Source organism: Labeo rohita, chromosome 11 (genome assembly GCF_022985175.1).
Source record: "Labeo rohita strain BAU-BD-2019 chromosome 11, IGBB_LRoh.1.0, whole genome shotgun sequence".
Lineage (NCBI taxonomy): Eukaryota > Metazoa > Chordata > Actinopteri > Cypriniformes > Cyprinidae > Labeo > Labeo rohita.
In genome coordinates, this window is record NC_066879.1 from 3,247,369 (window position 1) to 3,274,961 (window position 27,593).

At 34.1% G+C, this 27,593-nt stretch overlaps 1 protein-coding gene across 1 annotated transcript; it reads left to right on the forward strand.

The window, feature by feature from the left end:
* Positions 1-521: 521 nt before the first annotated feature.
* nampt2 (nicotinamide phosphoribosyltransferase 2) lies at positions 522-26,326 on the forward strand. The gene is given in 12 exon segments (XM_051122822.1): positions 522-779; positions 4,218-4,308; positions 4,311-4,355; positions 5,474-5,577; positions 5,722-5,850; positions 9,211-9,369; positions 16,483-16,613; positions 19,548-19,773; positions 21,046-21,165; positions 22,933-23,073; positions 23,178-23,303; positions 25,633-26,326. Coding segments are annotated over 12 exon segments (1,497 nt in total). The 5' UTR covers positions 522-728; the 3' UTR covers positions 25,807-26,326.
* The last annotated feature ends 1,267 nt before the right edge of the window (positions 26,327-27,593 follow it).

The window sequence follows — 27,593 nt, forward strand, 5'->3', positions numbered from 1 at the left end:
CCATTATAAAGGCGAGGTTATTTTTTAAAGCTTTTGTGATATGAAAATAGATTAGATATGTTATCTGACTGATAATAAGTAAATTATATAGGTCATGTAGATCAGCTGAATCAATACTCACTTAATACTATCAACAGTTAATACAGATTACAATAAAATTAGTAAAATAACAAACTTTTGGGATAAAGCACACGTACAAGGATAATTTCAAAAGATGCAAGTTGAAAAAGATCTAAGACGGTTTAACCTGGCAAACTGGTATTCCTTGGTTTAAGTTTTTTAAGCTTAGAAGTGAAAGCAAAACTAAAAGTTTGTCTAAGAATACCACGTCCCGTTCATAGTTTAATTACCCTTTACAAGAAAACGAAACCTTAGCCTTTGAACGCAACTGGTCGCAAGGAAGCTTTTTCAAGTTTCGGGTACTCGGTCGTTGTTTGATTTCGTGTCTCCGCCCACTTTTGCGTCACCGAGCGTAGGCCCGCGTCTCTTTCATACGTCTAGCCTGACTCCGCCCCCTTTCCACCCCGTTGTGTCTGATACTGGACGATGCGACCTATCCGTGCGCGCCCTCACATATACAAGATACTGAGGCGATCGTATTTCACTACATTTTCTCCTGGCATAGCCAAAAGGTATTGAAAAGAACGTTATTGAGACTGGTGTCACGCGGCTCGGCTCACATACATACCGGAGCGAAGCGACACCGTTTCGCTTTTACTTTGTCCTCGATGATGGCATCTCAGGATTTCAATTTTTTACTTGCGACGGACTCTTATAAGGTAAGAATCACCTGGCTCGTGTCGTTTAACAATAGAAACACAGAGACGCATGACAGTACTTAGCCTGTTCTGACAGTAAAGCCCTTTGTGCTTCAGCCGTCACATATATGTGCGGATAAAACCAACTTTGACCTTGTGAATCGATGAAATGTAAATGAAAACATTATTCAGAATGACCTACAAATATGGCAAAATCACTATTACTGCATTTTGTTGTTATTTTGCTAAAGGGAATCGGCGTAAGCTCAGTCTCGTTTTAAATGCCCCACTCATTGAACGCTGAATGCAGGGGGCGGGGCTTGTGCCGAATGACCTCGTGCTGCTTTTTAGCTGCGCCGAAGGCCACAGTTCGTGACGTCACGTCGCCCAGTAATGAATCGAAACTTATTCTTTTAAAAGTCTTGTGAATTTGTTCGGAATTTTTGGTTTGATTTGTATTCTCATTTAAACAAACCCCTTGTCTTTGCACAGTCTTTTAGCTTAAAAGATATTATTTGTTATTACTCTGACCCTGCCAACAAATCTAAAGAATATATTTTCAGCTTTTTTATTTTGTTTGGCAAATTCTTCATACATAAGCAAAAAATTATGGGCTCAGTTCCCACTCTTTCACATTTTCTGATTGAGATTGACTCACTGCTCACATCTTTTTGTTTGACTAGTAATAATAAATGTCAGGTTTTTGGAAATATATAAAAAAATTATTTCTATTAACTCTGGTTAGGTTTAGATAGCTTTTCTTCATTGCTCTTACTTTTTATTATTATTATTATTATACTATTATTATTATTATTGTTGTTGTTGTTGTTGTTATTATTATTATGTAGTTTTTTTTTTTTTTTTTTTTTTTCCTTATTCTAAGCAACATACCCCCTTACTGTAATTTATTTCTCCTCTTCTTACTTCTATCTTCTTTACATTGTTAATGTTCTCCTGAAGGTGATTGTATATTTCATCTGTTTGAATAAAAAAAAATATATATATATTTTAAAAGTATACATAATTTTGTTTAGTACTAATAACAACATTATTCCAAATAACTACGTTTAACATGTACATTCCATGTAACCCTAAATATAAACTCACAGTTTAAAAATGGTAACTGTGCATTAACTCATTTAGCCCTAACTTGTAATATATCAGCAATCAGAATGAGTTGTTAACTATAAACTAAAGTGCTGAGTGTATTGTTTTAATGTGAGCTTTTTTGTAAGTAATCAGATGATTAGAGCTGTTTAATTTCACTTTGAAAGTCTGTCTCAGAGCTCCACCGTGTTCAAAGTAGCATAATTTCATGTATTTGGTGTTACTAAAACAACTTGGTTAAACTAATAATATCACGTAAGACGTGTCTCAAACAACATCGTTCTTTGTGTTTACATTTTTAACCAGATTCTTCATGTGCATCTTTTTTTCCAAAATGTGTGATGTACTTAATGTTCTATTATGTAATACTCTGTAAGCTTCTTGAGAGGTGGGTTTAGGAATTTAGGAATTTCACATCTGCAATTCTCCATTTTGGCTAATGCTGAATGGCTGAGGTTGTGTAATAATCTTTGTACTTCACATTAGTCTTTGACCTCTGACCAAACAGCAATCTGCAAATCTCATCTGGATCAATGTTGAAATCTCACGCAAAGAAACTTCAATGTAACACTTTTTTGATTTTATAATAGTATAATTGCTTGATGAGATTTTGATACCCACCCATGCAGAATGGACTGTTGTTACGTCACACAAGCAACAAAGAAATCCATTTAATCTAGGTCTAAACAGGTTGCACCAGGTATCATTGATGAGTGAGTCAGGTTTGGGTAGATGTTTAAGTCCACTTAGAATTCCACAGAAAGCTGAGCACTTTTCCTAACATGTGGAACACCCAGCATTCGTAGAATGTTACACATCCTTCATGTCTTGCATTAATTTTGGCCATTCTGGTGCATTTGACCATACTGCGCAATATTCCACAGCAGATTGTCTTTCCATTCCTCACAAATCACATGGAAATTCCTTCTGTCTTTTTTGATTTTCAGGGTTGATCTGATAAATGATGTCGGACACTAAACTAATGGAACGTTAGATGGACCTTTATTTGTTTCTTACGTAGCAGATACAAATATATTTAATTTGTTTTGCCCTCTATTACGAGGATCCAGAAAGCGGCCGGGTGTTGTTTATGCAGGTTCTGTCACAGGGCAACGAAGGCCAGCTGCTTTTTAATATTAAATTTGTGTCTAGTATATAATGGCAGGTTTGTACTTGCAAATCAAGACACCGTTTCAACCTAGCCCAGCTGTAGCTTGACAGTACAGTAAATAAAACTTCGATGAAATGCTGTGAGATCCATGCACACAGCTTGAAGCTGACAGATTCACAAGACTGTGGAAGGGATGCAGTTGTGCCTCCAATGTAATAATGATGCACAATACTGTTCATAAGCTCAGTTTTTTTTTGTTTTTTTTTGAAGAATTCCTTTTATTAAGCAAGGATGCATTAAAGTAATCAGAAGTGACAGACTTTGACAATTAACATTTAACAGAAATTTCTAATGACATTTTTTTAAAAAATCATACTTGCCTCAAACTTTTGAACGGTAGTGTATAATTAATAAAAAATGGTAAATTTGAGATAGTGTAAACAATTGACCATATGCACGGATTACTTCCTTGTTTTAGACAAGCCAGCTCAGTCATGTCCAGTCAGCTGTACTGTGCTGTAATAGGAGTGTCCTTTGCTCGTTTTCTCTACAATTCGAAGAAAGGGTTTGTTTGTCCAAGAGGACCAACCGTCCATGCATACCGTTTCAAGAATGACAAACGCGAGTGTAAAAAGTTATGCAAGTAAATCCGCTAAATATGCGTGAATAACCGAATGAAACATCTGATAAGACGATGTCAAAAACAGAGCTGTGCATTAAATGATTCAGACTAAATTCAGAGTAACAAAACTACAGCAGTAACAAGTTTGTGTTGGTTAAATATAGGCTATTTAACAGCTTTTACAGTTCAAGATAAAACTTAAAAGATGTAGTTTTTGATTATCAAGAATACTATTAAGATGTCACTGAAGAGAAGCATTGTTAGTTACGTAACAGTAGCCTAAACGGTTTTGATAGTGTTTAGCTGTGAGCATTTAAATGTACAACTATGTGTCTAGGTACTCTTCTGGGATTTCCAGGCTCTTTATATGTTGTTAACGTGAAACTGAACGTTCATACCGATGTTATTTATGATATTGCAGCTATTTTTTTTCTCAGTTTCTGATAAGAATGAGGCAAGAGAGGAGTCTCAAGAGTCTCCACTTATATATATATGTATAGCACATATAAAATGAGCTTCACCGGAAGTTTACGAGCTGGCTTATCATTATGCAGAGGTTCTAAAGAACCTCCGTGCATATGGTCAATTCTAATACTCAAAGCTCCTCTTTTCTTTTCAGATTACCCACTACAAGCAATACCCACCCAATGTCAGCAAGGTGTACTCCTATTTCGAGTGTCGACGCAAGAAGGGGGCGCATTTTAACGAGGTTGTGTTTTTTTTGGCCTCCAGTATCTTCTGAAGAAATACCTAGCAGGTAATTCTAACAACTTTCATCATTGCATAACTCCTGCAGTGATCACAACACTTTTGTGAAGTTTCACTTGGCTCACATGGATGTACTGTTTGTTTTTGAGTTTGTACACGTATTGGCAGGAACAAACTTTTTTTTTTTTCTTTTCCCATGTGATGTCTCTCACTTGATTGGGTAATGAAAAACTTGTCCCGAAACCATTAATAGCTCACATTCAAGGACAGTTGTAAAGGACAGTCATGCAGTCAAAACAAGAGTTTAAAATTGTTAGATTTAAGAAGAAAGAAAGTGATACAGTTTTGAAACTATCCCTCAAATGAAATTTGTGAATTATGCATTCTTTCTCATGTCATTTATTGCTATAATTTTTTAAAAATGTTTCAGCTGTTCATACATATAGTTGTGTGGACAAAAAACACAAAAGAAAGAAAGTCATACAGGTTTGGGATGACGTGAGGGTGAGAAACATCTGTTATCATCCCTTCAGTGTTTAACACATCTTTTTATATGCAAGAGAAGTCTATTTTTGGCCATTTCGATGCTTTTACCCATTACATTTTTTATAAAAGTATCCGTGAACACAGCCAGCCCTGTTAGAGAATGTAAAAACATGTAGACTACATTAAGTCCCCAAAAAACATCCTAGTTACATAAGGCTAATTCCCTCTAAGCTTCTCATTTCATTTAAAATATTCCAACCCAGAAAGTGTTTATTTTGTGGTTTGCGTTTCAGACTGCAACCATGAACAGAATGTGTAAACAGCATTGTTTTTTTGTTTGTGTCCCCACTGATTTAAAGTTTATTTCCAGCCAAACTATTTGTACTCACTCTTTATACAATAAATATTTTATTGAATTTTAAGACTGGTGTTGCAGTGTATTGCATTCTCCCTGACGGAAGCCCTGGCCGTCGTGAACTTTGCAGTTTGTAACTACAGAGAAAGTGTCATGTGATGTTTCTTACTAGACAAATCTGGGCATGTCATCGTGTCATTAAATGGCCTGCCAGTTTAGTGTTTACACATTATGAAAAGAGCATATACTATGTTTACAGATCTTTTTTTTCATGTGTGCTTATCATAACATCTTTGAGCTTATGCATTTATATAAATATCTTGCAGGTCGAGTCGTCACGGAGGAAAAGATTCAGGAGGCGAAAGTCTTTTATCAGATGCACTTTAAACAGACGGTGTTCGATGAAGAGGGATGGAGGAAAGTTTTGGAGGTACAAACACAAGTTCATATCAAAGTCGAAGTTTCTTTTCAGATATTTCACAATAACGTGACTTTGAAGTCTGCTTACTTTGTTGCGGATGCACAGGGAGATAACGACCACCTGCCTTCTTCCTTTTCCTAATTGTGTTGTCAGAAATATGATGGCCGCCTTCCAATCCGTATCAAAGCAGTTCCAGAGGGGAAGATTATTCCCAGAGGGAACGTTCTTTTCACCGTGGAGAACACGGATCCAGATTTCTACTGGCTCACCAATTATATTGAGGTATTACTTGCCCTCTTTCATCTAGTTTTTAAAAGATAGCCAATGCAATGCAATACAAATTAAAAGTATAAAATTCAAAATGAATGTTTCGAAATAATAGGAAGGTCAAATGCAAATATTTATGAACCAATATGTGCACTACTGTTAAAAAAGGTTGTGGTTAATTTTTACTTTTATTCAGCAAGGATGCAAGTTTTGTTTTCAAATAAATGGTGTTCTTTTGAACTTTATCCATCAAAGAATTCCAGGGAAAAAAAAACGTAACATTTTAAGCCACTTTTTGATAGCAGATCAGCATATTTAGAATGCTTTCTGACGGATTATGTGACACTAAAGACTGGAGTAATGATGCTAAAAATTCAGCCTTATTATCACAGAAATAAATTAGATTTTAAAATATATTTAAATGGAAAAGTTAATCTTGTTTAACAGTAATACTGTCTACTGTGTTTTTGATCAAAGATGTGTCTTTCAAAGACTTTAAACAAAAATTCTACAGACTCTAATCTAAGAGCAAAGTCCAAACAGCATTTAATCAACCTTGAAAGACATTGCTAAAAGGCGATGTTACTCAAAAAGTCATTCCAAACTAAAGTAAGTTACTGATTCCCCTTATCAATGGTGTTTTCAAAAGGCTGTTAGTTTGTTTGAGACACCACACACGTTGAAATAAATTTGAATTAAATACACCATAAAGAAGCCATATCTAATGTCAAAGTTTTTTTGTTACAAATCTTAAAAGCAACACAAAGCCCCCAAGAATGTCTGACTGTCAGCATAGTCCCTAAACCTGATGGTGTGGCACATTACTTCATATTAGATGATGCTGCCGTACTGTTGTTCAGGATGACAGCAGGCTTTGATTTCCAGCATGCTCCTAGCTGATGATTTTTGGACAGGCTGGTAGGGTCAGTGAGGACGTGAGGTTGTTAGGTTCTGACCTGGCCTGAAGCCCTGCAGACTCACAGAACAGCTGTTACTATTGTCATTATGTAGACACACATTAATATTATTTTTATTTATTTTATTTTATTTTATTTTTTTGTATCTCGCCATTCTGACTTTATAACACAATTATAAACTCACAATTGTGAGAACATGTCAGTCTTTCTTTCCCCTCAGAACTGGCCTTTATAATTTGCGATTTTGAGTTTATATCACAGTTCTGTGAAAAAGGTCTGGAATTGCAATTCTGACTTTATTTCTTGCAATTGTGAGTTGATGTCATGCAATTCTGAGAAGAAGGTCAGAATTACAAGTTAATATCTTACAGTTCTGAGAATAAAAGTCAGAATTGCGAGTATATATTTTGCAATTCTGCCTTTTATAACTTGCAGTTGCGAGTTTATATCTCACAATTCTAAAATCAGAATTGCGAGATATAAACTCTTAATGCAGTCCAGATTTGAGAACCAGACCCTTCACTTTAGTGTTGAAAGCATGTTCTACTGTTCAAGCTAGTGGAACACGGTGGTATACAACATTTATTGATTACCGTTCCTACTAGTTTTCCAGATCCTTACAACCTTACAAACATACAACCTCCACCCCAGACCATGATTTGCTGAGACCATCAAAACCTTTAAAGCCTGGTTCAGACCTTACCATTTTAGCCTGATTTTTGGCTGATCTGCTTGATGTAGAGTGTCATGGGGGTTCATAAATGATGATGGGCTTCGGGACACAAGATTTAATCATTTCAACTCATGTAGTGTGTCATAGTAGATGACAACCGATGGCAGCAAACTCGCTATTCTGTCTTTTTTTTTTTTTTTTAGAATTGTGAGATATAAACCAGTAATTCTGAATATAAACTCACAAGTCTGACTTTTTTCTTAGAAGTCAGAATTGTGAGATATAAACCTGGAATTGTGAGAAAAAAGTCAGAATTGCAATTCTGACTTTATTTCTCACAATTGTAAGTTTATATCATGCAATTCTGAGAAAAAAGTCAGAATTACAAGTTTATATCTCACAATTCTGACTTTATAACTTGCAATTGTGAGTTTATATTATGCAATTCTGAGAAAAAGTCAGAATTGTAAATTTATATTTTGCAATTCTGACTTTATTTCTCGCAATTGTGAGTCTGTATCTCACAATTCTGAGAATTCTGCGATGTAAACTCGCAATTGCAAGGAAAAAGTCAGAATTGTGAGATAAAACCTCACAATAACCTTTTTTATTTTTTATTCAGTGGTGGAAATGGCAAATCCAGATTTGTGTCCACTGTCAGGTTGTCTTTTATTTTTAGGCACCTTATTTCCCGTCCCATCGATGACAGCATGCACTTTGTTAAAGATGGCCAGGATAAATGGTCCAGTAGCAGCGTGTAGTCTTGTTCATGACGCAACAAGATTGTAGGAGTCAAAATGCCTGTCGTAACTGACAAAAAAAAATCATGTAGTCCAGGGGTGCCCAACCCCTGTTCTACGACCTTCCTGCAGAGTTTAGTTCCAACCCTAATTAAACACACCTGTCTGTAATTATCAAGTGCTCCTTCAGATCCTAATTAGCTGGTTTAGGTGTGTTTGGTCAGGGTTGGAGCTGTCGATCTCCAGGCCCAGGGTTGAGCACCCCTTATGTAGTCTGAACCACCCGTAAGAAATGGCTTATGAGACAAGTCTTCCACAAGAAATTCACTCAAGCAGCCAGCAACCACAATCAAAGACACTTCTCTTTTACCTTTCTGTACTTTTACTTACTGTTCTGTTGAAACTTGACATTGTAGTACTGTACAGTATTATTGGTTCTTATATGATAAATTGCTCTTCTTCAGGGATGTCTCTCATTTATAAGTTGCTTTAGATAAAAGCAACTGTTAAGTAAATGTAATAAAGTCCTTGAGCAATGCACTTTATCCCAAAGTCCTCCAGGTGGGTTGTCCCTGTAATGAACTGTAAGTTGCTTTGGATAAAAGAGCTTGCTTAATGACTATGACTTGCAGAAGAAATTACATTTATGCTTATGATTCAGCCATAATATGATTTCGAAAAATGCACTAGTATGTCAACAACATGTAAATACCTTAAAAAGGTGTTCAAGATCTTATGAACAATTTAAACCAAGCCTAAGTGGAACACTTAGATCCTGCCTGTTAGCCTGTTGCTTGAAAAGCATTATTGGCATTCTGTCAGCTTAATCAATGTGCACAGTTTATGTATTGATGTCAAGACTGGAGAAAAACATGTCAAACCACACAAACGGTACAGAATTCTTTGTCTTCGTCAGTTGCTGACGTGCACATCCTTAAGGGGCCACACCTCAATGTGTTAAGATTTAAAATTGTGAGCACAGTTACAAGCCATCTTTGCTCTTCTCTGACGTACATGTGATTGTGTGTACATTCCGTTCCCGCAGACGATGCTGGTCCAAATGTGGTACCCCATCACCGTGGCAACGATCTCCAGGGAGTTCAAAAAGATTCTGGCCAAGCACCTGAAGGCCACATCAGGGAGCCTGGAGGGTCTGGATGTCAAACTGCACGATTTTGGCTACAGAGGAGTGTCCTCACAAGAGGTACGATTGGCATGGATCAGTAATTTCACTTTCTTGTTATTTGGGATAGTTCACCCAAAAATTAAAATTGTATCATTATTTACTCACCCTCATGTCGTCCCAAACCGTAAGACCTTTGTTCATCTTCGGAACACAAATTAGGATATTTTTGATGAAATCCGATAGCTTTCTGATCCTGCAAAAACAGCAACTCAACTAAAATGTTCAAGGCGCATTACTTCGCCGGCTCCTGTGTCAGCAGGACAGGACCCACCCCCCCCACCACCCCCCGCCATCTGAGGGTTGTCCCCCCTAAAAATATCATTACAAGCGACTGTGTTTTGTAAATAATAAATGTAAAGTGATTGTGTAAGTAGTAAAACGATATAAATGCAAAAAAAAGCATTTTAAGTTAAGAAATGTTTTGAATCCCCCCTCCCTTGCCTAACAGTGGTTTGGTCCACTGCTTTCCCCCTTTTTTTGGTACATAAACGAGTCCGGTGGGAGAGAGGAAAGTTTTTCAGTAGTTGTGTGTAAGCAACTTAAGCTGTTTTATTCACTTTAAACACTGGGTGAAGTGATTCTTTCTCTCATGACAAAAAATTGACGATATCTGATTTTCTATGAGCGATTGTAAGGTTACCGAAAGGTTAGTTCGCTTAATACCCTAGCTTGTCACCCACTACAGCTAACATGGCAAATAAGCCTGTCTGTGAACTGATATTAGGCTAATATTGTAGACCTACTGATGGGTTGGGGTTTGCTCAATATGATGTTAAGTGGCAGATCACTGGGCTTGCTGCGGTTTAATATCTACCTGTAAATAAGAAACATTCTCAGTTCCAGACTGCGTGGTGAACCTATGAACCGAACTCATATTTAAACACGTTCTCCATGCTATCTATCCTTAAAAGTACAGTGGCTGTATTATTTGTGTCCCCCCCCACACACTGTTAGATGAAATTTACTAACCCTTTAACTAAAACTAAAAATAGTTTTTAATAACTGACAGAACGCTAAAATATACATATGAAATTAAAACCTTTTTTAAAAAGTTGCCTTGGTAACTAACAAATATATGTTTACGCTGCAATACTAAAATTAGTAAATTACTACAGCTAAAACTGAAGTAAAATTAATATTGCTATTTAGAAATATAAAAAATATATACATAAAATGTAGTGCTGTCAATCGGTGAAAAACAATTCACATTGTATCTTTTGGTCATTTGATTTTCTACTTAAAAAAGAAATAAAGAGAAATGGTTGTATTTTTTTTGTTGTTTTGTATAAGAAACAAAAAAACTAAAATTTAGCTAGATTTTTCATATTGGGTAAAAATTTCATTATGCTTTATTATTTGTTTCAGTTGTTTCATGTATCATTCGTTCACTCATTTTTTATTCATTATTGAAAATAGAAAATTGAGAAAACTGCTTAATTGAAAAATTCAGCTTAATATTTTGCTTTTCGTTCAGGGGTAGAAAAATGGATAAACAGCTTGAATATTCAATTTTGACACATGGGCTGGAATTAAACGCCCCTTTGTGCTAATTGGTCAGCCGACGATCAAGCCGTGCTGTCACCAGTTGTTCTTCAGTTTCACATGGCAGAATACTAGTCCTCCGCTGCTGCAGTTGTACAGATTCTTAACACAGTTATTGCAGTTTGATCTGTTTCTCATCAAACAACCAGAATGGCTCCAGTATATATTCACGGAATCATTTATTAAAACAGGGACTTGCTGCCACCTACTGGCAGTTTTAATGTCATATTAATTCATCCATGACAGCCTTAAACACATACAGCAAAAAAATATTGTTTATCGACAAAGTCTCCCCATTTCAGACATGACTACAGTCAAGCGCAGACCAGTATTGAAGTGTACAGGAATTATGCAGCAGTCATAACTTTGTTTTTTCTGAGTTTGTTTAATTAATATTGAGTATTAATTGATGTTCACTTGGATTTTTACTGTAATGAATACTGTGTCATTTATAGTCGTATGGTAAAATGTATATTTTTATTTGTATACATTTAACTATTTGTGGCAATAAAGAACTGCAAGTTAAGAACTGCAGCACCAGAGGACTAGTATTCTGTCACGTGAAACAAAAGACGATTGTCGGCTGACCAGTCAGCAGAAAGGGGCATTTAATTCCCGCCCATGTGTCAAAATTGCATAGTCAAGTTGTTTATTCATTTTTCCACCCCTGAAAGAAAAACGAAAAATTAAGCTGAATTCTTGTTTTTCGTTTTTTGGAAAAAACAAAAAAGGAGCTGTTTTCTCAATTTTCTAGATTCTATATTAAAGCATAATCTAATTTTTACCTATGAAAAAAAATACGAAAAATCTGGCTAGATTTTAGTTTTTTCAGAAAATCAAACCATTTCTAATTTCTCTTATTTCTTTTTAAGTAGAAAATCAAATGACCAAAAGATGCACGTACCTTGATTGATATTACTTGGAATGAACAATTAAAAAAAAGATTTCTGAAAATAAATAAAAATTGACTTGCAAATAAACTCTTCATTTTTTGTTGGCTGTGTTAACATGCTAATTTTGATAGCAATAATAAAATGACAAAAGCACAGTTACTAAAACGTAAAATAAAATTAAAATAAAACTGCAAATATGAAAATAAGTGCATTTAAAACATTAAAAAAAAAAAAAAAACATAATAGTATGTAAATAACACTGGATCAGTGAGATTTTTAAAACATTGCCCTGGTACCATGCTGTTATTATGTTTTGTTTTACTATGGTATCTTGGTAGTAATTCTGGATCTGCAAATCTTCGTGTTTTTAAAAAAAAACACAATCTTTTATATGTTTTATGAGTGTAAGAGGCTGTATAGAAAACTAGAAAACCACTGATAACTATCATGTATTGCTGGTTATATGACATTATTTTGCCCTGTAGCCATTCACATCACACTCTGAAGACTCCTCCAAAGCACTGAAATATCTTTTAAGTCAAACAGGAAGTGCCTCGGGTGTGAAAATCTCTACCTTTATTCTTTTTTTAGCCTTTAAAATCAAAGCTGGAGCCAAACGTGGTCTTTCTCTCTTCAGTGCTTTTAAAGAAAGCTCGGTCTTCTGGGGCAAATGAAATCAGACATTACTTGGTGAAAGCAGAAAATCAATTCATTATGAGACAAGGCCATTCCATTTAATCAAAAGGAGATCAGACCTGACCTTTTGAAACGCGAGCAATGCCGACCGCTTTGGAGTTCTGTATTTTTCGAAGGTAGGAGCCCTGATTGTTGGCCGTGTATGAGTGAGGTTGTTGCACTGATGGGTTTGGGGTCATCGGGTGGTGCTGTTTGAAGAGTTGTGTGAGTAAAGATGACTGTTTGGCTCTTGAATCGGTCCGTCTACTGTGTAAAGGTCAACTCTGCCAGGTTTCATCTATATCACACAGTGACGGGTTCAGGTGTTGGGTGACTAGTGATAAGCAGTGAGTCTGTTGCTGACTGGCTGGGCGTGCTGAACGCAGGAGACCTTTGTGTGTGTCTGTGTGTGAAAGTGAGACCACTGGATTCTGATGAGGTGTGACATAACCCCTCTGTGGTGCCCTTTTGAGACCAGTATGCCATGATCTAAAACTGGAGATGGTGACGCAGCCTTCATAGATCAACCCAGCAGCCTGACCGATTAGAAAAGATGTGTTTTCCATTAACATCGAAAATACGCTTGATGGTTTAGGTCATTTCACAGCCCGTTTAAATCTTATTAATTAACTAAAAACAATTCTTTATAGAAGGTACCAGTGAAGTGATGTGCAGGGGCATCTCTAGACCTGGCTAGACTCATCTCATCTTTGGTGTTTAAGACTTGGCTCTTAATATATATTATGTCTTTTAACTTTCTTTTAAAAGATTTGAACTTGCAATCTTTGCAATCCCATAGCACGTATAATATCACTATACTGAAAAGGTTTTATTTGATTTGATTCAAAAGTTTTTATTTTATTTTTTTTTAATAATTAATTTGCATTTTTTAACTTTGTTAAAAATAATCAAGGTTTTGCAGAGATTTGAACTTGCTGCCTTTGTAATTCCATAGCAAATATCATTGTACTAAAAAGGTTTCATTTGATTTGATTTAGAATTTTTATGAATTTGTTTTATGAATTTAATTTCGTTTTTTTATGATTTTAATTAACACCTTTTTTACTAGCAGAGATTTTGAACTTACTACTTTTGTAATTCCATAGCAAATATTTACCACTGTAGTAAAGAAGTTTAATTTGATTGTATTCAGTTTTTTTTAATGAGATTGATTTCATTAGATTATTTTATGAATTAATTAACACTTTTTTACTAGCAGAGATTTGAACTTGCAACCTTTTGTAACCTCATAGCAAAAATAATACCACTGTACTGAAATTTGAATTTAATTATTAAATTGCATTTTTTTTAAACTATGATTTAAAAAAAAAAAAAAAAAAAAAAGAATTAAAGTTAAGATTTAAACTTGCTACCTTTGTAATTCCATAGCAAGTATTTACCATTGTACTAAAAAGGTTTTATTTGATTTAAAATGTTTGTGATTTTGATGATTTTGATTTCATTTTTTTATTTTATGATTTAATTAACACTTTTTTGAACTTGCAACCTGCACTGAACTGAAAAGGTTTTATTTGATGTGATTTAAAAGTTTTTTTTTTTTTATTATTTTTATTTTTTTTTTTTTACTTTGTTAAAAAATAATGAAAGTTTTGCAGAGATTGAACTTGCAACCTTTGTAACCTCATAGCAAGTATAATACCAATGTGCTGAAAAGGTTTTATTTGATTTGATTCATAATTTTTATGAATTTGTTTTATGAATTTAATTTCATTTTGTGATTTTTATTTTCATTTTTATTTTGTTTTTTACTAGCAGAAAGTTTAACTTTGCAACCATTAAAACCCAATAGAAAATATAATGCCACCGTACTGAAAAGATTTAATTTGATTTAAAAGTTTTTTTTTTTTTTTTTTTTTTTTTTTTTTTTTTTACTTTGTTAAAAAATAATGAAAGTTTTGCAGATTGAACTTGCAACCTTTGTAACCTCATAGCAAATATAATACCAATGTGCTGAAAAGGTTTTATTTGATTTGATTCAGTTTTTTTTTTAATGATTTTGATTTTTATTAGTTTATTTTATGATTTAATTAACATTTTTTTACTAGCAGAGATTTGAACCTTTGTAATTCCATAGCAAATATGATAACACTGTGCTAAAAACCTTTAATTTGATTTTATTCATAATTTTTATGAATTTGTTTTATGAATTTAATTTCATTTTGTGATTTTTATTTTGTTTTTTACTAGCAGAAAGTTTAACTTTGCAACCATTAAAACCCAATAGAAAATATAATGCCACCGTACTGAAAAGGTTTAATTTGATTTAAAATTCTTATTGGATGATTTTATTATTTTATGATTTAATTAACATTTTTTAACTAGCAGAGATTTGAACTTGCAACCTTTGTTATTCCATATCAAATATGATACAATTGTACTGAAAAGGTTTAAAATGTGAAATATTGTTACTAAAAAAATTATTTGATTTTATAATTTTTAAGAAATTATTATTTTGATTTCATTTTTTTTTTTTTTTTTTTTTTGTTTTTTACTTAATTAACACTTTTTTTTTTACTAGCAGAGATTTGAAATTGCAACTTTTGTAACCCCATAGGTAGTATAATACCACTGTACTAATATTTTTTTATTTTTTTTTACTTTATTTGTAATTTCATTTTATTTAATTATCTTGAACCACACCAGTAATGACCAGTTACGTCCTATAAAACTTCATGTGTTGGTAAACTAATGAAAAACCATCCATGTGGTCGTCCTAATCAAGGTCCACATTATATCTGGCTTTATGACGTATTTCTCAGCCACCTGTCAGTGTAATATTGCTATTGTGTGTGTTTAAGCCTGTTTGATCACTGGCGATGAAATATGACTTTTCCATGTCACGCTCATGCAGGGCTTTGTATGGAAAGCAAGTGCAAAAACAATTTCAAGAACGGAAGAAACAGAATGAATTGGAAAGGAAAAGAACATCAGTGTGGGATCTTAGAAAGCCTGAAGCGCTACTCCCTCAGCAGCTGAAAACAGACCGAACCATGCTGTGTAAAACTATCGAGCCTTCATTAGGGACAGTGGGATATTGATAGTGTATTTTCTAGGTTGCGGCTGACTGGATTAATGATGGCTTCAAGAAGAGATTAATGATGCCAGGCAGAGTTTAATGCCTCTGATACTTACTCTCCGTCATCACTCTCTTCTAATCCGGGGACAAGCGGTGATAGATTTGAATGCTTTTAAAGGGGCGATTCACCCAAAGTGAAAGTTCTGTCATCATTCACTCACCCTCAAATCCTTCTAAACCCATATGACTTAAGTGGAAAAGGAAAAAAGGGACGTTTAGCAGAATGTACCCGATTCATCATATTGTGCTGAGCCATGCCCCTCTACTGCTTTGACAATTAAATGATGAGGTCCCTAGATCCTTGCCTTGATCACAGCTGCAGACTAAATCTTTGTTACGAATCTGATTTCCCTGGGTTGATATCAAGCCCAGATCTCATCAGTTCTTAAATTAAAAAAAAAGCAAACCAAATAGGCTTCTCAAATTCCCATATAAATATACACCTTGTAGTAGAGCAAGAAATATTGATGCTCTCCTCAGGAGGCTAAAGAGATTTTGCTTGGATTCAAACATGTTCACTTTTCAGAGCAACAACCTTCTCTTGTCTATAACTAAAGGGCAGATTTCCCCTGATTACCGTGACCCTGCTATGAATGAACTGAGACACAGTCAATAACCCGAGCGTTAAATCAAGGGAATATAAAAAAAAAAAAAAGCCTTCTTGGCTATAAATGGCCACACTTCAAATGTCAATGTCAAAATCACTGATTTGCTTTTTAAAAGCCACTTCTATAATTCAGTTACAAAAGCAGGATCAACATAATGGGAATTGGCTAATGTTTTAAATGGCGTGAGAGAAATCACAACATTTGTTCTTTTGGATTTCACTAGAGATGCAAGAACATTAATATACAATACTTCAAGGACTGTGGGTTTGGTATTAAACAAGTATATTGACTCATTTCTGTTGTGTTCTTTCTCTAGTCGGCAGCACTTGGTGGAGCTGCTCATCTGGTGAACTTCTGCAGCACGGATACAGTGGCGGGGCTGCTGATGGCACAGCGATACTATGGATGTCCTATGGCTGGATTCTCCATCCCTGCTGCAGAACACAGGTAATGCACATACGCACTTACTGCACACGCAATTCATCAAGGGATGATCAAATTTGGTTTGACTTTTTAACTCAAGTCATTATAAATTCATCTCAGATTAGGGCTGGGCGATATGGCCAAAAAATGATCACAATATTATTATTTTTTTCATATTAGTCGATATTGATAATTATCATGATAAATGTCCGATTTATTTATTTTTTTAGTTTAAAGGAGATTTTTGCTACAGTGTAAAAGTTGTAAAAAAACAGACAGTTAAATGTGGCTTTAAAATATTCTTTATGGTCAGAGTATTTACACCTTTTCCAGTCTTTTTTCCTTAACAAAATAAATATCTTAATAGAACAAAATAATTTCTTAGTTCTGCTTGTTTTAATGAGTAATATTGTTTCAAATCAAGAAACAGGTTTGTGTTACCTGATAATATTAATAATAATATAACATTTTTGTCTTTTAGAAATACACATTTGATAGTAGTTTGAGTTAAGATGCAGATGCAGATTTATGTTCATTATCAAAATCAGTAATATCTGTAAAAATTGTAGCAATCTCATTTATATATGGTTTGAGGTTTTATTTATTATGTCTTAATTAACCATTGCTCTTTCATAGTATCATCCATAGATCTTGCTAATAACTTTTAAATCCACAAATATAGCACCTCAATACCATGGTAAAAATGTAATATGGTTCCTAGGTATTTGTATGAAAAACAGTAATTTAAATACGTTTAGCATAAACTCTATAGCTTAATCACAAAAAATACTGTAATTGTATTCCATTACTCCTCCTTTAATACATTTAATATGTCTACATTAATAATATAATAAAATCTGACACAAAAATACCCACATTTCTGACACAATACCACTGTGCGGTTAGTTCAACTACAGTAAATCTATGGTTAATGATGGCAATTTGTAGATTAGAAAGCCTCCTGACTGTATTGTTGCTCACAGTGTTTCTCCTGTTTGTCAGCGCTGTTTCATCTGGCTATAAACTGAGTCATTTGTGTTCTTCACTGAATTCAAGCGCTTCACACTGGTGCTGTTTAGTGACCGAGAGTCATCAGTGAGGAAACACATCTCCTCTATTAGGTTCGTGTTGTGCCGCTGTTTGAGCTTTGATCCGAGCGGATAAACGGTCCGAGTGGCGTGCTTGGAGTAGCGCTCTTTTGTTCCACCTTTTGCTGTATAAACATTATATCGAACATTTATTGGAAATTCATATCGTGTGATAATTATCGTTATCGATTTATTGCCCAGCCCTATCTGAAGCTATATAGAAATATTAAAAAACAAACACTAATAAAAAATGACAAGCACAACAAAATTACTAAAATTAAAATAAAACTGAAATAAAAAAAATTCAAGCTTATTCAAAATATTAAAAAATATTTCTATAATAGTATTTATAGTACTAAATAAAAATGAAATAACACTGCTTTAAGATTGTTAAACATTATGTAATAGTACCTTGGTGATAAAGACTGTCTGAAAACAATTTTAGTTTAGTTTATAAAATTTGTTAATTTAAAAATTCAAAAATAATTAAAAATCTTGTAATTTATCATTATATCCCTCCAAATCCATAAGACTTTTTTTTTCTTCCCTGAAGCATAAAAGAAAATATTTTGAAAACTGTACTGGATATCTTTTTTTCCATGCAGTTACAATGAATGGGAACTGGAGCTTTCAAACACACAAACAAACAAAAAATAACATAAAAACACAATAATATATACAGTCAAACCAAAATGTAATCAGACACCTTCGACATTTCTCACATTATCACAGTTTATTCAGTATAGTTTAGAAAACAGTAATAAAATATGACAAGAACTCATTCGGAAAAGGACACATTATCAATAAAAGAAAAAACACTTAAGCAAAACATGGTCAGGTCAAAGTGTCTGAATAATTTCTTGTCCCAATTTTTTTATCAGTTTTACTGGTTGTCCACGTTATCGTTACTTTATTTGGCTATCTTCACTGACATAAATGAACTATAGTGTCCTGCACCCACTAGTAAAAAATAATCAAAAATTATATCTGGTGTCTGAATAATTTTTCGTTTGACTATGTTTGTGTGCTCAGAGTTTCTCAGAGAGAAACTGAACTCGTTATTCCCCTTGATTATGCTGTTGTTCATTGTGAATACATTAGATAAGTTGAAATGGAGCTCCAGATTTGATTCAAAAGAATGATTCATTCACAAATCTCATGAACTCTCACGAACCTGCCGGCAAGATTTTCAGTCATTAACAGCATAAGTTTTAGTCTGTTCTCAAACAAAACTACTATACGGCTCCAGATGACTTATATAATGAACTGTTTGTATGGACCGGTTTTTGTGATCGTTTGCAGCTTGAAAACTTCATTGTGATTGCATGGAAGCTAGTGACCAGTACAGAACTGACTGGGCAGCGAGTTAGACAGCTGCCTTCGGTTTCAACAGCGGATGTCTTGAAACTCAGCGCTGACGTTAAACACCTGCGTGTTAATTTGCATTTGTTCCGTTGATTCTAATTTGTTCTATTAGTAGCTACACATTCATCAGTCTCGCAGCTGTAGCGCCTTTTGTCTGTGTGCTTGAGTGCGTTTCCCAGTAAAGCTCTGGCTCTTTATTTCAAATCACACGACTTCTTCTGTGACGTCATTCCATCTTCATAAAGTTCACATTTATGTTTTTCAACCATTCCATGAATCACTCTGTGATTTTTATAGCTCCACATCTAAGGATCGTTAGACAAGAATGACTCATTTGCTGCAAATGATTCTTTCTGTTTCTTGTTTATCATAGTGAAACCTGTTTATTTTAGTCATAGCCTTATGCACCTTCAAGCTAAATAAAGCAGGAGTGGGTGGGATTTCACTAATTGGTGTCGTAGGTCATTTGAGGGTTTGTCACACTTTGTTTTTCATGTCTCTGTAGTACTATCATCTCCTGGGGCAGGAGCCGAGAGAAAGACGCGTTTGAGTGTCTGCTGGACCAGTTTCCCTCTGGGCCTGTAGCTGTGGTTAGCGACAGTTATGATATTTTTAAGGCTTGTAAGCACATCTGGGGGGACAAGCTGAAGGAGAGAGTGATGGAGAGGAGTGAGGATTCTGCCCTCATTATTCGACCAGACTCCGGGGACCCCGCTCAGACCCTCATAGAGGTGTGTGTATCATGTGTTTTAAGTGCAGTAGTGTTTACTACAGACCTTAAGGCAGCTGTTTGAGTGACTGTACTTTAGTTTTTTTAAGTGAAGACTCAAACGAATGGGTTTACTTAAAGCTTTTTCCAACACTGTGCTGCACTGTGACTTAAAAGAGAAGTCCACTTCCAAATCAAATGTTCACATATAATGTACTCACCCCCTTGTCATCCAAAATGTTCATGTCTTTCTTTCTTCACTCGTAAAGAAAGTTTTTTGAGGAAAACATTTCAGCATTTTTCTCCATATAATGGACTGATATGGCACCCCGATTTTGAACTTCCGAAATGCAGTTTAAATGCGGCTTCAAACGATCCCAAATGCGGTTGTAAACAATCCCAGCCGAGGAAGAAGGGTCTTATCTAGCTAAACTCTGTTATATTCATTAAAATAATGCAATTTAAAAACGTTTTAATCTCAAACGCTTGTCTTGATTTTCTCTCCCTGAACTCTGTATTCTGGCTCAAGACAGTTAGGGTGTGTCTCAAAACTCCAATCATATTTTCTCCCTCAACTTCAAAAATTCATTTCAAAATCATCCTACATCGCTGCAGAAGTACCAACCCAGTCTTTGCAAAGTGAACACGCAAAGAAGATCAAACACCCTTAACAAAAAGGGTAAAACAGCCATATAGAACGATTTCGAAGTTGAGGGAGAACATGAGATGGGAGTTTTCTGACATACCCTAACTGTAAGACAAGACGAGTGTTTGGCCTTAAAAAGTATATAAATTGTATTATTTTTATTAAACTAACCAATCGTTATGCTAGATAAGACCGTTCTTCCTCGGCTGGGATTGTTTACAACCACATTTGTGATCGTTTGAAGCTGCATTTAAACTGCATTTTGGAAGTTCAAAATCGGGGCACCATATCAGTCCATTATATAGAGAAAAAATGCTGAAATGTTTTCCTCAAACAATTTTTTTTGCGACTGAAGAAAGAAAGACATGAACCTCTTGAATGACAAGGGGGTGAGTACATTATATGTGAATCTTTGTTTTGGAAGTGGACTTCTCCTTTAACAGTTGCTTTGACATCTGTATGAAAGCAGTGCCCTAGAATATTGATTTTCTTTTTATATACTGTGGCATGTCTTTTAGATTAGTTTTGTTGCTTGTTTGTATTTGATAAATGAAATGGTGGTGTTAAGATTAATTAGCCTCATTTACCACACTTTTTGCCTTTTTATTTTCTTTGTCCTTTCATTTGTCTCTTCTGTTTCACTTTTAGGTGATAAAGATTTTGGAGGAGTGTTTCGGATGTTCTCTGAACTCAGTTGGTTACAAAGTGCTCCCATCATACCTGCGCATTATCCAGGGGGATGGGATTGATCTGAACTCAATTAATGAGGTAAGATAAACCTCAGACCAAGAGAGAAAAAACCACACTAACATTCAAAGTTTGTGGTCTGTAGGATGTATTTAAATTAGGTCAAACGATTAATCGCGATTAATTGCATACAAAATAAAAGTTTGAGTTTGCCTAATATTTGTGTGTGTACTGTGTGTAATTATTATGTATATATAAATATACACAAATTAATGTATATATGTAAGAGAAATATGTTATGTACAAAATATTTTTATTTATATATAATATAAAGTATATAAAAAATATAATAAATAGATAAACTATACATTCATTTGTTTGTATTTATATATACATAATAATTACAAACAGTACACACAAGTATTAGGCAAACGCAAACTTTAATTTTGTATGTGATTAATTGTTGTACAACCCTAATTTAAATACATTTGTTCAGCATTAAAATCATCGAAAGTGACAGTGAAACATTTATGATGTTACTGAAGATATCTATTTGTTTTATATAATTAAAAGCTGTTCCTTTGAACTTCATATTCATCAAAGAATCTTAAATTTTCACTGTTTTCATGACAATATTATGTAGCAATGTTGCTGTTTTCAACGTTGATAAATAAGAAATGTTTCTCAAGCAGCAAATTTGAAGGATCATGTGACACTGAAGACTGGAGTAATGATGCTGAAAATCCAGCACTGCGTCACAGAAATAAATTCTATTTTAAAGTACATTAAAATAGCAAACCAATATTAGAAATTGCAATTTCACAATATTACAGTTTTTTTTATTATCAGTGTTGAAACTGTTGCACTGCTTAATATTTTTTTGGAACTGGTGATACTTTTTTCTTTGAATCTTTAATGGAAAAAAAAGTTTAAAAGAGCAGCTTTATTCAAAATATAATAATGTAAGTCTTTACTATCACGTTCTATCCATTTAACACATCCTTGCTGAATAAAAGTATTAATTTCTTTAAAAAAAAAATACTGAAAAAATTTACTAACACAAAATTTCTGTTTTGAATAAACATTTGTAACCTTTTATTTATCTGAAAAAGCATCACAGGTCCCAAAATAATATTAAGCATCAAAACTGTTTTCAACATTGATTATAAATCAGCATATTAGAATGATTTCGGAGGGATCGTGTGACACTGAAGACTGGAGTTCTGATGCTGAAATTTCAGCTTTTCTTCACAGGAATAAATTACATTTTAAAGTATATTAAAATAAAAGCTGTTATTTTAAATTGCAAAAATATTTCACAAAAAAAAAAAAAAAATTCTGTATTTTGCTGAAATAAATGCGTACTGATCCCAAAATTTTGAATGGCACTGTACTGTATGTAAGTAATCTGACAGACACAAAAGCAAACCTGTGCACTGCTGCCAATAAAGCGAAACAACAAAACAAATAATGCATTCAAAAATCCATGGCAATTTTTCAATTAGCACACACAATGTTATGCGAATTCTTGCACAAATTAACTGCAAATCAAATTGTTATGAGTAATTAAAATAAATGTACTACATTAGAGAAATGCAAAATAGAAGCATTTTCACTCTGGTTTCAGACTTTTGGGCCTCACTATGTCTGCTTGTATGACTAGCAAGTTTATTGCTGTCATTATTAAATGTGTGGAACGGTGTGTACAGAGATGACCTGATACTGGCCCTGAATGTTTATCAACCATTTATGACTGTTTGATTATAAACAATCATTACTGAGGCACAGTGGTATATCAGTGATCATACTCTGATCAGTATTAATTTGTTTTTTTTTTGGCTAGCGCAGATTCTGGAGAAACTGAGCGATGAGGGTTGGAGTGCTGAAAATGTGTTTTTCGGTTGCGGAAGCGCACTCCTGCAGAAAATCAACAGAGACACGTTAAACTGCGCTTTCAAGTGCAGCTATGTGGAGACCAATGGCAAAGGCGTACGTTTTTTTTTTATTATTGGTTTCATTTAAACATGTTAAAAGAAGTACATTTGAGCAGTATTTTTTTTTCTTTTAATATGATGTCATTTGTGTTTACACAGATGGATGTCTATAAACAGCCAGTGACAGACCCGTCTAAAGGATCCAAGCGTGGTCGTCTGTCTCTGAGGAGAAATTCCGACGGCTTCATCGAGACGGTGGAAAGAGGAGCAGGCAAACCAGAGGAGGTTAGAACAGCTCATTATTCCATAGACTTTTTCCAAAAGATTGTTCATATAAGGGCCATTCTACGGAATTGGTGCAAACTGCTATTGTACAACCAAAAAACATATTTAAAAAGCATTTAAATATTCAAATCTTAGATGTTTACTAAGATCCTTTTATTATCTATCAAAACCCACAATAATATTTAAAACATAAGTAAGCTTAATATACATAAAATATTCAATGTGGGTACATTTTCATGTCACTGTTGTATGTTTTAGTCCACTGGCTGAGACAGCTACATGGTGTGAGTAGATAGGTCTCATCACTTCTGAGGTTAATGTGTTCAAAAGTATGAAAAATCTGTGTGTAACTTCAAAGAACGTCACTACCGAACACCATTTTTCTATAATTAACCACACTTTTTTGGGAGTTATTCCATAACATTTAGTTTTTATATGTGTGCAACTGTTCAGAACTGTGCTTGCTAACCATGCATTGATTAGCATCTTTGAGCTAGGCCCAAAAGTGTCTAAAATTGTCACTATCAAAACAGTCACGACTGAAATTGAGTTTAGTTTCGGTAGTGACAGCTTTGTTTTGTTGGGTGTTTCCTACGTCACAATCAAAACAGCACATCATTGTTTCAGTAGTGACAAAAGGGAACACACAATCCTCATATTTGAATTTTAAATTTGAATTTTGAATTTTTTAGTAATTTAGTATTTTTAGTTGCGTTTTAGTACACAGGTTAAAATTCTGCAATATGATTTGGTCGCTACCAAAACATGGGGTGTTTTATCAGAAATGAAGTATACAGAATTATCATCTATGATGTTATGAACCAAAAGTGTTTGGTTTAATGTATATTCAAACTAATGAATCTTAAGTTTAAAATCAGTATGATCAACTTTTTGCCTTTTACAAAGACTAATTGGATTCAAAATACAACAAATCTCATGAATCACACTTGAAAAATTGTTAAACTGTAATTGTTATTGATTTACCTCTGAAACTTTTTAATAAAATAGAAAAATACTGTATATATTTACAAGGAAGATGTAAGCAAAATCTTAGTAGGTCAGTATAACCTTTCTTATTAAATTATATATTACTGTGTTTCGGTAGTGACAAGTTTGAAGAGAGGTTAATATTCCAAAACGTTCTGAAAATACAGTATGAGAATTAACTGCACAATTACTAGAAATTTGTACCTTGGATGTTATACAATTTGCATACATACAAAATTTGTGAAAAAAAAAAAAATACAATTTTCAAGACGTTTCTAACTCTGATTTTGAACCAATTCTGTAGAATGGCCCATAAACATACTGTGCCACATTTTTGCATTTATTAAATTTTTCTTATTCCATAGTAAGACGAGACAATGCAGGCAAAAACAGTTTTTTTTTCATGCAACTGTCAAGTTTAAGATTTTGGGCTTTTTGGTTTTTCATAAAGTGCTTTTTTAGACTAATAGAAAGAAAACATCCAAAAGACACTGTTAAGTGCTTCTTTTATAGCACTTTATCTATTTGTGTCTATAGATTTCAATTACATATACATATACGTTTTCTCAAAATGAGTTTTTTGAGCCATAAATCTCCACTTCAGTAGCACTTACACACCAAACTATACATTTTTATTCCTGTCTGTACCCTGAAGGTTTTTCCAGAGGGATTTGTTCATATATAATTTGCTTTTTTATATAGTTTGTTTGATTATATACAACAGCTTGATTATTTTATTCCCCCCAAAATTGTGAAAATATGGTGTTTTCTGTCTGTTCTAAATATTTTCTAAATTATGGATGACAAAAATGAGATGCCCAAAATTCCCTCTGTAAAAACATTTGATTCTAATATGTCAAAAAAATTAAACAAGAATTTTGAAACTGACTTCATCCAGTGTTTAGATTTTTGTACTAGAAAGGTATGCAAATTAGTGCATATTTCATCAAATAATGCCTCATTTGCATATTTAAACCTAACATTTTAGAAAACTTGTAATACAAAAAAATATAAGTAAGACGATAACTATTTGTTCACTTTTTTTTTTACCCTATTCACCTACAGTGTCTCACCTTTAAACTTTGGTGAACGGAGGCTACTATAGTCTATATAGATAATTGCATTTAATTCTATGCCACTTCTAGGCTATAGAGTATATTTGTTCAAACATACAGTAATTCAGAATATTGTGAAATATTATAACATTTAAAATGCGTGTTTTCTTTAATATGCAGTTTATTCCTATGATGTCAAAGCTGAATTTTCATCATCATTAGTCCAGTCTTCAGTGTCAGATGATCCTTCAGAAATCATTCTAATATGCCGATTTAACCTTTTATAGGACATGTTGGTGACTGTGTTTGAAAACGGGACCATCCTGCAGGAGTACACTCTGGATGAGATCCGTAAAGCTGCTCAATTTTGGGAGGAAGACCTGAGCCCTTCCCAGCACAACAAAGAGGACGGCACTAATCTGGAGATTCACCAGAAACACATAATGAACGGCGTGCATTAATATACACATTATGCGCACCGTTCTCAACACTGCCCCCTAAAGACCAGACCAACCACAGACCTATTCCACAACACTCAGATGTTCGTCAGTATAGCAGAACACAGTGTTGCCAATACACTAAAAAATACATATCACATCTGACTTTTGAGGCAACCAATAAATTTTGGATTTGGTTGCCGCCGTTTTTTTCTTTTATTAGCACCTCCTTCGTTTTACCACACTTTGAGATGCCAAATATCTTTATTGGTGCTTCAGCATGAATACGTTTCAGGAGTATCTTGACAGCAGGGTTTGCATTTGATTGATTGTAATGTTGTTAAAGCATCACCTGGCAGTGCATTGATAAGTGAAGGAAACTTCTGTATCGGCGTTCTGCACGTGATCCTGGTTTCTGATGTGACGTACAGTGAAAATGCAAAAATTAGAAATTGCATTTTAATATTTTTTTTGGAAGATACCGATAATGTCAGATAGCAATGATGCAATTTTTAATTAAAAAAAAAAAAAAAAAAGTTTTAAACTATTCCCATGCTGTGTTCAACATATAGATACAGACTTGAAGATTTTCCACCCGCTTTGTGTCTTCTTGCTGTTACATAGCTCACTTAAATTTGCTTCCTGACCTTTCGGAATAATATTTTTGTTGGACTTGGCTGGTTTTCTGTTTTCTTAGAACAGCAGATTGATCCTGATGTTATAATGCTGCATAGGAAAAAATCTAAAGTTTTCCTGATAATAGTTCTAGTGTGATTTATGTGGAGTTGGTTTTAGACTTCCATCTGAGATGCGCAGAATACGTCACACAAACACTTCCCAGTATTCTGTCTCCATACAGCTGCTGATGGTGCCTTAAAAACCACTCGGACCTCAGTGCCGGTCACTCTCTCTTGCTTCGTCCTTTCCACTCCTCATTTTTCACACTAAATATTACTTATCCCTCCCAATGCTTACTCTCATTCTGTGACTCACATATGAATTATGTTCTGTTTTTTTGCTGTCAGGCTTGTGTCATCTATGAACTGAATGAGATGTGCAGTTGGTTTAATTACAGTGTACATTGATTATTGTCATCGTCTTTGAGTTCGATCATGGAAATGACTCATTTCCGAGTTGTTCTGAACATCTGAAATGAAGCAGTTTGACCCTACCTCTTTTTTTTTTTAACCAATAAGACTGTATATTAATATGAAGTGATGATAATTACACATAAATAACATTTATTCTGATGTGTAAATACTCTTTAATGGTAGTTTCGATAAATTTTGTCTTGAAATTTTAGCGTTCTTGTTGCATTTTTTTGATTTTACGAAAGTGATATTTTGAATGACGAACAGAAAAAAATATAATAAATATAGATAGATCTTTGTTTTAATATTTAACGTCTCATCCTTTCTTTTTAGGATGTGTTTTGGCAATTTATAAAAAATAAAAATAAAAAAAAAAGTAACAGAATATGAACCAAAGGCAGTGATGGCCATTGCGGTGCCAGTATGTCTGGATTCTGTCCCGGTTTTTAATTGGATAAAAACAGTGCCCTTTTGGACAGCCCTCTTCCTAGCAGAAAAGGAATGGAATGCCAAAGGAAGAAATGTGGCTTTCAGAATGAAAACAGTTATGTGTTAATTTGCTCTGCAAAGCAAAACAGAAATTATTTTCAAATTCCAGTGACGTTTGACAATGGTTTATATCCTTACGTTTATATCCACCGGAACATAGTTTTGCTTTGTTGTGTTTTATTGTATTCACATGAAATTTACTTTTCAAACACGTCCTAGTTGGCATCCCAA